The sequence below is a fragment of the Chrysemys picta genome, chromosome 4, assembly GCF_011386835.1.
Source record: "Chrysemys picta bellii isolate R12L10 chromosome 4, ASM1138683v2, whole genome shotgun sequence".
NCBI classification, from domain to species: domain Eukaryota; kingdom Metazoa; phylum Chordata; order Testudines; family Emydidae; genus Chrysemys; species Chrysemys picta.
This window is the reverse complement of record NC_088794.1, coordinates 9,833,116-9,844,177: the sequence shown is the minus strand read 5'-3', so window position 1 is coordinate 9,844,177 and position 11,062 is coordinate 9,833,116. Positions and strand designations below refer to the sequence as shown.

At 66.7% G+C, this 11,062-nt stretch overlaps 1 protein-coding gene across 3 annotated transcripts; it reads right to left on the bottom strand.

Moving 5' to 3' along the window:
- Positions 1-1,352: 1,352 nt before the first annotated feature.
- Positions 1,353-10,811, bottom strand: LOC101953690 (calcium-binding protein 2). Of its 3 annotated transcripts, XM_065594466.1 has the most exons (7): positions 10,414-10,811; positions 5,637-5,807; positions 4,051-4,081; positions 3,503-3,637; positions 2,490-2,599; positions 1,808-1,955; positions 1,353-1,550 (listed from the first exon to the last, which is right to left on the bottom strand). In XM_065594466.1, the coding sequence occupies exons 1-7, from the start codon at positions 10,735-10,737 to the stop codon at positions 1,525-1,527; spliced, it is 945 nt and encodes a 314-aa protein (XP_065450538.1). In that variant the 5' UTR covers positions 10,738-10,811; the 3' UTR covers positions 1,353-1,524. The 3 variants fall into 3 exon arrangements, with proteins under 3 accessions (XP_065450538.1, XP_065450539.1, XP_065450540.1); XM_065594467.1 differs by lacking the exon at positions 5,637-5,807; XM_065594468.1 differs by lacking the exon at positions 10,414-10,811 and having other exon boundaries at positions 5,633-6,206.
- Between the last annotated feature and the right edge of the window lie 251 nt (positions 10,812-11,062).

Genomic DNA, 11,062 nt, shown 5'->3' with positions numbered 1-11,062 from the left:
GGGCTCTCACCAAATCCGAGAGATCCAGAGCGTGAACATGGAGTTTGGGCTAGGTCGGGGGCAGGTTTGGGAGGTGGGGGACGGCTTTATGGGCAGGGTCGGGCTTGGCTCGTAAATTGTGGCTCAACCACAATGGTTGATTCTTTAACCACCCTCAGTTCTCTCTGCTGACTTAAGGCCTCCCTGGGCTGTGTGAAAGGCGACTAATAAACCCGTTTTGAAAATGCTGGCTGGGGTGTCGGAGCCCCTGAAGAGCGGCCAGGTCTCTCCAGGGGTCTGGCTCAGTGGGACGTGCCGGGCAGAGCTCTCAGGGGTGAAGCAGGAGGGCTGGAGCCCAGGGGCTCCATCTTGGAGGGAGTGAGGCTGCAGGGCCGGCCTTGGAGGAAGAGTGGGACCCTTGGGGGGCTGGCACACTGAGGGACTCCTCCAATGGACTGTTTAAAAGCTGGGGCCTAGCACTGATCCTGCCCCCCCAATTTCTGACCCTCCCAAAACCTAGATCCCACCCCATGTCTGATCCTAGCTGCCCCCCACCCCATGTAGCCCAGACCCCACTCGCACCAGAGTTGGCAGCAGCACCTAGGGGGGTGGTGATGGTGAGAGCTTGGGAAGGGCTGCCCTCCTCGCCCCCCTCTGCACTCTCCCTACTCAGGTGTGAAGAAGAACAACTCTTTATTAGATCATCTATTGGGCTCACAAACAGAACACCTTGGGGGACAAGCAAGGGGCACAGGCTGGGCAGAGTCACGGGGAAACACACTCTAAACCTACTGGGAACCTGTCTGGAGAATTGGACAGGTGCAGGGGGCAGCATTTGGGTTGGGGAGTGGGGCCAGGGTGTGGAAGACAAGGTCAGGGGGACAGCATTGGGGTGAATGCAGATTGCCGGGGTGTCATGCCAGGGACAGCCCTAGGTTGGGGACAGGTTTGGGGTGTTGGGAACAGTGTTACCTGGGTTGGATTGCAGTGTTTGGGGGGAGGGCTTGGTGTGTGGGGGGGCTGTGTTAGGGGCAGCATCAAGGGCAAGGTCAGGGTGGTGGGGCAGAGTAAAGGGTGGGAACAGGAGCAGGGATAAGGTGAGAGGGGCAGCATTGTTGGAGCCAGGGAGCAGCACTTTGATAGAAGGTATATGCCTGGCTGAGTCCGTGTTCCAGGCACTGGCCTGCTCCAGGGCTTGGAGGTGCAGGCCAATCTCAGGAGCAAGGGATGGCATGGACTGAGGTGCGGGCGGAGCCATCTGGGGGTGTGGGCAGAGTGGACCAGGGGCCAGTGTGGGGTTGGGATGCAGGATGAGCAGACTGGGGTGCAGGCAGAGATCAGCAGCGGAGCCGGCGTGGGGGGTCGGGGTGCATTGTGGCAGGGCCAGCATTGGAGAGGTGAGGTCCTTGCTCAGTGCTTGCGCGTTGTGCTGCTCTGGTGTCCGGACCCTCCAAGCTGCCGCTGGAGCCAGCTCTCTGTAGCCCCCTCCTCTCCGTAAGGCACAGCAGGGCTCTTGTCCCGCACCCTGCACTGGCACTTGTTGCCTCAGCGTGACATCATTCGCACAAACTCTGCCAGAGCAACCCAAGGACACTGTTAGGGCAGTGAAGACAAAGAACCCAGAAATCCTGGTACCTCCCCCAACCCATTAGGTCACCTTCCCTTCCCAGAGCTGGGGATGGAACCCAGGAGTCCTGGCTCCCAGCCTCCGCTGCTCTAACCCACCAGACCCTACTCTCATCCCAGAGCTGGGGATGGAAGCCAGGAGTCCTGGTTCCCAGCCCCCCAGCTCTAACCATTAGAGATCACTGCCTTGCCCACACAGTACCTTCGAAATCCACCAGACCGTCCCCATTGAGATCCACGTCCTTGAGGATTTCGTCCACCTCGCGGTAGTTGAGTTGCTGACCCAACAACTTGCGCATGGCCTCGCGCAGCTCGGCTGTGCTGATCCGCCCGTCCCCATTGGTGTCGAACTGCGGGGAGAGCACTAGGCAGATAGCTGGGCTGGGCGCAGATCCCTCTTGTCCCTGGGCTGCCCCAGGGCACCTCTGCCCACACCTGGGCCCAACCCACCCTGCTGCACCCTCAAGACAGCCCTGGCCGCATCTGGCCCTGCCTGTCCCTGGCATTGCCCTGCCCACCCACCCCCAATACCTCCCCCGCATCCATAGGCCTACCCACTCACACGAGCCATCCCCCACACCGCCCTCCTAGGCCCACTGCCCCCCTACTCCCTGTCACACTCCCAGACCTGCCCCCTGCCCTGCCCCAACCTCAGCCACCCACCCCTTGCCCCGGCTCCCCTCCTCATGCCCGGCCCGACTGCCCAATTCCCTCCCTTTGCCGGGAGCCAGTTCAGCTGCCTTGTGTCTGTTCCCTGCTCTGCCCTATAGGCTGTGGCATCAATTGGGTGGTGCCATTGGTGGTACACAACTGGGCACCACCGGAAGCCCATGGCTGGACCACACAGAGTGTGTGGGGCGCATGGGGCCACGCCGGGCTCTCACCTCACGGAAGGCGTCCCGTAGCTCCTTCACCCCAATCATGTCGGCCGTCTCTGCCAGCATCTTGGGGCCCATCAGCTCCACAAAGTCATCGAAATCGACCTTCCCCCCAGCTGTGAGACATGAACGCTGTTACGCAGGATGGGGAGGGATGGGAACTGTGCCTAGTGTGGGGTCCTGGCGGGGGACTCTGCCCCATGGGAGGCGGGGGTGATGAGGGACCACGTCCTGGAGGAGAGGTGCCTGACGGAGTCTGTACCCCATGGGAGGGAAGGCCTGTGGGGTTTGTGATCCATGGGAGGGAGGTCTGATGGGGTCTCTGTCCTGGGGCAACCGATGGGGTGTGTGTGAGGGGGCGACCTCACGAGGTCTGTGACCTGCAGGAAGGGGGCCTGATGGGGTCTGTGACCCAGGGCTATACTGTGCAGGGGCTGATGGGATCTGTGACCTGCGGCGATGGGGAAGCTAACGGGATCTGTGACCTGGGGCGATGTGGGGGCTGACGGGGTCTGTGACCTGGGACTATGGGGGGTGGGGAGGCTAATGGGATTTGTGACCTGTGGTGATGGGGGAGCTAACGGGGTCTGTGACCTGGGACTATGGTGAGTGGGGGAGCTAACGGGAACTGTGACCTGGGGCGATGGGGGGGCTGACGGGGTCTGTGACCTGGGACTATGGGAAGTGGGGGGGCTAATGGGATCTGTGACCTGGGGTGATGGGAGACTCGATGGGGTCTGTGACTTGCAAGAAGGGGGTCTGATGGGGTCTGTGCCCCGGGGCTATGGGGGGGCTGATGGGATCTGTGACCTGGGGCGACGGGGGGCCCAAGGGGCGCAGGGCGGTGGGCGTGTGGAGGTGGGCGCAGGGTGGTGGGCGGGTGAGGGTGGAAGGGGACCTGACGGGGATTGTGCCAAGGGCGAGGGGTCTGCAGCTCTGCAGGGGCTGGGCCATGCCCAGCAGGGAGCTCCCTGGCAGGGGCGCTGTGCCTCCCCCAGCGGGTGGGCATGGGCACGTACTGATCTGCTGCGACAGCTCGATGAGTTCCATCTCGGTGGGCATGTAGCCCATGGTGCGCATGCACTCGCCCAGGTCCTTGTAGCTGATGTACCCGTCACGGTCCTTGTCGAATTCTCGGAAGGCTTCCTTCAGCTCTGGGCAGGGGAGACGCCGTGACAGTGTGTGGGGTGCTGGGCACCACAGGGCACCCCGACACCATAGCCTGCCCCTCAATGAGGGTGCCCCATGCACCAGCCACGGACAGGGACATGGGTCCACAGGAATCTGGGTTGAGACCCACCAAACTCGTTACATATCCCACAGTGCTCCAAGGGGGCAGGATAGTTGAAGGAGACCCCTAGAGGGGAAAGGCCCCGTGCTCCAGTCCCCGTCCCCCCTGAGCCAGCCAGTCGCCTGCCCTGGGGCTGGATCGGAGCCAGCACTGCCTAGAGGGGCACAGCCCCATGTCCCTGGGCGTGGTGGGTGGGTGCAGCACTCGCAGGTGGCTGGGGGTGGATCCCCAGCGGGGCAGGCTGGCCCCGTCCCATGGTCCCGCTCCCTCCTTTACCTTCAATCTCCTCCGGCCGCAGCTCTCGGTCCTGGGGAGGAAGGAGAATTGGGAGCGGTCAGAGGGTAGCGGCTGCTGCGGATCCTTCCCCCAGCCAGGTCCTGGCCCAGCCTGCCCAAGGGCTCCCCGGAGCTCAGCATCTGGGACCCCTCTGCTAGACCCTGGGTCCACGTCATGGGTGCCCTGGGTGGCCTCTCCGTGGCTGCACAACGCAGGTGCTGGCAGCTCCGTGGGCAGGGCTGGCATGGGGCGCTGCAGGGCAAGTGCTGGATGGAGAGTGGGGGCGTGGGTTGGAGCGGCCGGTGGAGGGGGACGTAGGGGGAGGAACCGGCGAGGGTGAGCATACATACCTTTGAGCTGGGTGACGGGGAGGAGGTGTGGGAGCAGGGCACGGTGCAGAGGGGCAGGTTCAAGCTGTGAGGAATGTGGGATAAACTATCTGTAGGACTCTGTCCCCGCCCCTTGGCATCACTTGTTCGCTCCCTGGCCATGGGAGCTCAGGCCGGGGATTTGCGGCAGAGCCACTGGGACTGTCTGGGGGAACGGCAGACCCTGCAGAGATCAGGGGATCCCCTGTGGCAGGAAGAAGGGGCCAGGCTGGCTTCTCCAGCAGCATGGCTCAAGGAGGCTCTGGCATTGGCCAGGCTGAACCCTGGCTGCACCTTTGGCTCCCTGTGCCAACCTAAGGCCTCTAAGCCAGGTGGCCAAGGCTTCTGGGGGTCGCTGCACCCTGCAAAGCGCTGGCTCAGCTCCAACCCTGCAGGTGCTATGGAGAGAGACAGAGTGGCTGGGGCCTGCAGGCCCAGGGTCAGAGTTAAGCCATGGAGATGGGCACAGGGCGGTGGCTGTGAGGAGGTGGGCGCAGGGCAGTGGGCATGGGGAGGTGGGTGCAGGTGGTGGGTGTGGGGAGGAGGCCACGTGGAGGTGGGCAGAGGAAGGTGGGCGCGGGGCAGTGTCCAGGTAGAAGTGGGCGAGGGGCAGTGGGTGTGGGAGGGGGCACGGGGTACGTACAAGCTGGGTGATGGTGATGCTCTGGTGCAGGAAGATGGAGGTGTGGGAGGAGGGTGCTGTGGTGGGGTGGGCGTGGGAGGTGGGCAATGGGTGGTGACTGTGTGGAAGTAGGTGCCGAGTGGTGGCCGTGGGGAGGTGGGCATGGAGCAGTGGGCAAAAGGAAGTGGGCGCGGGGCAGTGGCCGTGTAGAAGTGGGCACCAGGTGGTGGGTGTGGGGAGGTGGCCGTGTGGAGGTGGGTGCAGGGAGGGGGCCATGTGGAGGTGGGCGTGGGCCAGTGGGCGTGGGAGGGGTGCGGGTACGTACGAGCTGGGTGATGGCGATGCTCTGGTGCAGGAAGATGGAGGTGTGGGAGGTGGGCACAGGGAGGGGGCCGTGTGGAGGTGGGCATGGGGCAGTGTCCGTGTAGAAGTGGGCGCCAGACGGTGGCTGTGGGGAGGTGGGTGCAGGCGGAGGGTGTGGGGAGGTGGCCGTGTGGAGGTAGGCGTAGGTGGTGGGCATGGGAGGTGGGCACAGGGAGGGAGCCAGGTGGAGGTGGGCGTGGGGCAGTGGGCATGGGAGGGGTGCGGGTACGTACGAGCTGGGTGATGGCGATGCTCTGGCGCAGGAAGATGCAGGCCGGCCCCACCAGCCCATGCAGCACCGAGTAGCTCTGCAGTGGCGGGGTCTGCGCGGCGGCGTCCGGGTCGTCGGGGTCGTGCCTGCCAGAGGCCGGGGAGCCTGGGGCGCCTGAGCGCTGCTTGCCGTCCTACGGCAGAGCGGGCAGTTAGCAGCGAGCGGGGCCCGCGCCTCCCCAGCCCGGCAGGCACTTGGGACCCAGATCTGGGGTGGGCTGTATTGACAAGTCATACACAGGAGAGGGGGGGATTCAGACAGACAGAGGAACATGGACGGGTCCAAGCGAGGCTCTCATATACCTCAGCCACCAGTGCCCCGCTCCCTGTACTGGCACACCCACATGGCACCAACACACCTGCTTGGCAGCCACACACCCGCATGGCACTAACACATTCACCTGGCAACCACACACCCGCATGGCATCCAAATCCATGAGCCCCGCTGACACCCCGATACGTCCCCTTACTCCCCATAGGCCAGCACTGACAGCACACACCCACGGCACAGACCTTGCTGCCCCCCACCCCACCCCCCGCCACTCTCACATCCCCTGCCCCCACGTGCACGACACAAACCCGCCGACACTGCAGCCCCCGATCACACAGGTGGTTACACACACCCAGAGACCCACGATCCCATCCTCAGCTGCTGAGACGGCAGAGCTTGAGGGGGGATGTACACGTGGTACCCCACTGCCACTGGGGCCTGATACACTGGCACCGGTGTATGTGTGTGTGTGTACGGGGCCCCATGGGGGCTGGTGTTGGTGGGGGGACCATGCACAGGCAGTCTTGGGGGGATGGGCCTGTTGGCGGGATGTCAGGGGCCTATCAGCAGGCAGGCATAAGGCGGGGCCTGGAGGTGGGAGTGAAGTGGGGCCCTGTGGGCACAAGTGGGGCAGGAGCCCATGGGCAAATAGGGGGGGCATAGTGAGCATGGAACAGGGACCTGGCAGCAGGAGTGTGGGGTGTTTTAGGGACTGGGCCCCAGGAGCAGCTTTAAGGGGGTATGGGGAGACCATCGCCCATGGGCAGGTGTGGGGCAGAGGCCCGCAGGTGGGCATGGAGTCTGGCATCTACCTGCCCCATTCCCACTGGGATCGCTCACTGCCCCCTAAGCAAACCACTCAGGGCAACCCCAGGCTGTGCATCCCACAGGGCCGGGCCCCCATCCCCATCACACCCAGCTGGCACCAACAGGCCCCACTGAGGGGTCAATGAACATCAGGGACCCAGGACCCCCGCTCCCTACAGCAAAGATCCAGTCAGGGCCCAACATGCAGGAGAAGCCGACTGGCACAAGGTGAGTGGGGCAGGACAAGAGCCCTTTGTAGATGATGCCACCTGGTGCCCTTGGCCCTGGGGTGGAGGTGTCTCCGGCACCAGCAGGGTGGGCCATGTGGATGCCTAGAAGGACGAGGAACCTGGGCGTGGGGGGGGGTGAAGGGCAGGGCAGGCAGGGTGAGTCACAGGCTCCGGGTACTGACACAGACAGGGGAACGGAGAGAGGGATCAGTGCCCGTGTGCCCCTGCCCGCCCCGCTCCACCCTGGTCTTACCTTGGAGACCTTCCTCTCAGGGGTCTTGGTGCAGTTGCCCATGGCTTGCGGGCCCCCCCGTGCCAGAGAGCATGCCTGTGCGGGCCTGGCGCTGGCCCCGGCCCTGGCGCTGTGCCTGGCGCTCTGGCCGGGGCGGGGTTTTTTATAGTAACAGGGGCCGGTGGCTGCGTGGGGATTTGAGGTTTTTATTGAATATCTCTGGATATGCAGGGCGCGGGGGGCTCTCTCCCACACACACATAATCCCGGGATTACTCCCCTCTCAGTCACGCCGCTCTGGGCACAGGGACAGCCTCAGCTGGTCCCCACATGGCCCCGCTCCCCACCACCCGACACCCAAGGGGCTCATGGCCCCTCTTGCTCCCCCAAGGCCAGCTGGCCGGCCTGCTGCCACTTGGGTACCTGCCAAAGGGGCACTGCTCCCCCAGCTGGCATGCAGCCCTAATCTCCAATGACAATCACCAGGGATTTACAAATATCTCCCAGCGGCGGGCAGTGCCGCCCCGAGCCCTGTACACCATCCCTCGTGATTGCACGGGGGGCGGGGGGGACACCAGAGGCGACATGTGGGGGGCACACAGAGTCATGCCCCCCCCTTCCAATTTCTGCCTTCCATTTAGCAACAGCTAAATATTCTGAGGGGACCCATCCAGCGGGGCCGCTGCAGACTGCCCCACAGGGCACGGGGGGTGGGCAAGGCTTCCGGCCGCCTCTGGGCGATGCCCAGCAGTGAGAAGGCAGCGGCTCTCCCTGGCGGCACTCACCATGTGTCCGTGCAGCACGGGGAGGGAGGGAGCAGCAGGGCGGTGGGCTGCGGGCTGAGCACCCCCATACCCGGGGCTGCTTCTCCTTCCCTGCTGCTGAAGCCCCAGTGCGAACGCCATGGGCAGGGCAGGGGCCGCTCTCCCGCTCCTGTAGCAGGGGCTCTGCCCAGGGGCTGCGGCGGGGCTGGCCCTGCCTTGCGTTTAGCAACAGCTTCTATCTGAGGCTGCCGGTGTCTCTGCAAATGCTCACTGGGGCATGGCGCCAGCAGGGACCTGGTCCAAGCAAGCCTCTGGCAGGCATCTGGCTCGGCTGCATTCGCTGCAGGGAGCCACGGAGAGAGACGGGGTGACTGGTGCCTGCACAGGCCCAGTGGAGGCCGTGGACCTGCCCCTGTGGAGCTGGGTCACAGCCCAGAGCCCTCTGATCCATGACGGTGCTGGCGGGTCTCACCATACCGCCCAGCTGCTGCTGCTCCAGCCTGCAGCGTGGCCTGGCTTCTGTGCGGCTGCTGCGCTGAGGGGAAGTCAGGGCTAAGCCTGGGGCATCGCAAGGCACCTATGCAGGTGCTGGGGCCCAGAGCCCCCCAAGGCGGCACCATAGCGATTGGCGGAGAGACAACCCCCAACTCTGAGAGCCCAGCCCAGCCCGGCCCGGCTCTCCCCACCGGCAGGGCCAGGGTAGGGTTACCATCTTTTAGTTTTTAAAAAGGAGGACACTCCATGGGGACCCAGCCCCGCCCCAACCCCGCCCTCAGCCCCGCCCCTTCCCCCGCCCTCAGCCCCGCCCCAACTCTGCCCCCTCCCCTGAACGCTCCGCCCCCTGCTCCTCCCCCTCCCCTGCCTCCCGCGAATCAAATGTTCGCGGGAAGCCTGAAACAGGGAGGCAGCAGGTAGGCTGGGGCGGGGTGCGGCGCGGCTCAGTCTGGCCCTCCTGGCCGAGCGGCTCCCTTCGGCGGCCGGCCCAAGCCAAGAGGCTCTGGCCCCGGCGTCTCCCGCCTGGCTTGGCTCGGGCCCCGGGGCACTGGCCCCCGGCCCCCGGCTCCCGGCCCCGCAACTCTGGACCCCGGCTCCCAGCTCCCGGCCCGGCCCCGCGACTCTGGACCCCAGCTCGGCACCGCGACCCCGGCTCCCGGCCCGGCCCCGCGACTCTGGACCCCGGCCCGGCTCCCGGCCTGGTCCCGCGCCCCCGGCCCCGCGCTCCCGGCCCGGCGACCCCGCGACCGGCTCCCGGCCCCGCGACCCCGGACCGGCTCCCAGCCCCGCGACCCCGGACCGGCTGACCCCGGACCGGCACCGCGCCCCCGGCTCCCCGTCCGGCACCGCACCCGGCCCAGCCCGGCCCGGCCCCACGACCCCGGCTCCCGGCCCGGCCCCGCGACTCTGGACCCCGGCCCAGACCCCGGCCCGGCACCGCGCCCCCGGCACCGCGCCCCCAGCTCCCGGACCCCGGCCCGACCCCGTGACTGGCTCCCGGCCCCGCGACCGGCTCCCAGCCCTGCGACCCCGGACCGGCTTCCGGCCCCGCGGGCCCGGCCCCGCGACCCCGGCTCCCGGACCGGCTCCCGGCCCCGCGGGCCCAGACCGGCTCCCGGCCCCGCGGGCCCGGCTCCCGGCCCAGACCCTGGCTCACGGCCCGGCACTGCGACCCCGTCTCCTGCCCACGGCCCGGCACCGCGCCCCTGGTTCCCGGCCTGGCACCGCACGCCCGGCTCCTGGACCCCGGCCCGGCACCGCGCTCCCGGCCCGGCACCATGCCCCCGGCCCCGCGACCCCGGCCCGGCCCTGCACCAGCTCCGGCCCCGCACCGCCGACCCCAGCCAAAGAGGCCCCGGCCGAGCACCACCGAGCCCTCCCTCCCTCCCGATTATCCCGGACATGCCTGGCTTTTGGGGATTTCCCCCCGGACGGGGATTTGAGCCCCCAAAAGCCGGACATGTCCGGGAAAATCCGGACGTATGGTAACCCTAGGCCAGGGAGCATCGCCCAGCTCGGCCCGGCTCTCCCCACCGGCAGGGCCAGGGAGCATCGCCCAGCCTTGGCCTACCCCACCCCACTGCCCAGTCCACCCCGCCTCTCCAGCAGGCTCTCGGACCTTTCCCCCGCAGCGCCGCAGCCTGACCATGCTGCCCGCAGGAGGCCCCACGGGGGAGCTTGACCCTATCTGCCTGGCTCAGAGTAACTCCGGGGCCTGGCCTGGGCAACTGGCTGGGGGCATTTCTGGGATATCACCTCAGGGACCCCCACCCCTGTGCCAGGCAGCCCCTCCCTGGTGTCTCTCACCCTGACCCCGCCATCCCTCCCCCATTGCCCCAGCTCCCTCCCCGCCACCCCATCTTTCCCACTGCCCCCAATCCCGCCCCATCCCCGCTGCCACCCTGCTCCCCAATCTTGCCTCACCCCCTCCCCGCCCACTCACCTGCCCAAAGATGGAGCTGAGCATGGGCACCAAGTCCTCGGCACCCTGGGGCCCCTCTGCAGGGGCCAAGCTGGCCTTGCCCGATGCTGCCTCCTCCTCTGGGCTGCAGGCTCCGTGCGGGTCCCAGCCGGGCATGGCCCCCCTCCCTGTGTGCCCTGCGGGGCCAGGGGGCTCCTCCCTCCGCCGGCTGCGGCCACCCCTCCTGCGCGAGCCCTGCCTGCTGGCTGGCCGCTGGCGGGAGCTGCTCCGGGGGACCGGGCGGGAGATCCGGGGCTCGGGCATCTCGCTGCTCAGGCGCTGCGACTCACGGAGGAAAAGGAACATGCCAGGGATGCTGAGCTCCCTCCTCCTGCTCTTCTTCCTCCCGCCTCTTCCCACTGCGCTCCCTCCTTTTCTCCTCTTCCTCCTCCCCCTGCCACGCTCCCTCCTCTTCCTTCTCCTCCCACCGCTGCCACGCTCCCTCCTGCCCTCTTCTTCCTCCCACCACTGCCGCGCTACCTCCTTCCCTCTTCTTCCTCCCACCACTGCCACTCTCCCTCCTGTCCTCTTCTTCCTCCCACCACTGCCACTCTCCCTCCTGCCCTCTTCTTCCTCCCACCACTGCCACCCTACCTCCTTCCCTCCTCTTCCTTCTTCCTTCTCCCACCAC

Bases quoted from the DNA above. Each gene is read 5' to 3' on its own strand.
- LOC101953690 (XM_065594466.1), bottom strand. From the start codon at position 10,737: ATGTTCCTTTTCCTCCGTGAGTCGCAGCGCCTGAGCAGCGAGATGCCC. The intron at 5,808-10,413 runs GTGAGTGGGCGG...GCTCTGCCGTAG, and splicing joins TCAGCTCCATCTTTGGGCAG to GACGGCAAGCAGCGCTCAGG. The intron at 1,956-2,489 runs GTGAGAGCCCGG...CTCTCCCCGCAG, and splicing joins TACGGGACGCCTTCCGTGAG to TTCGACACCAATGGGGACGG.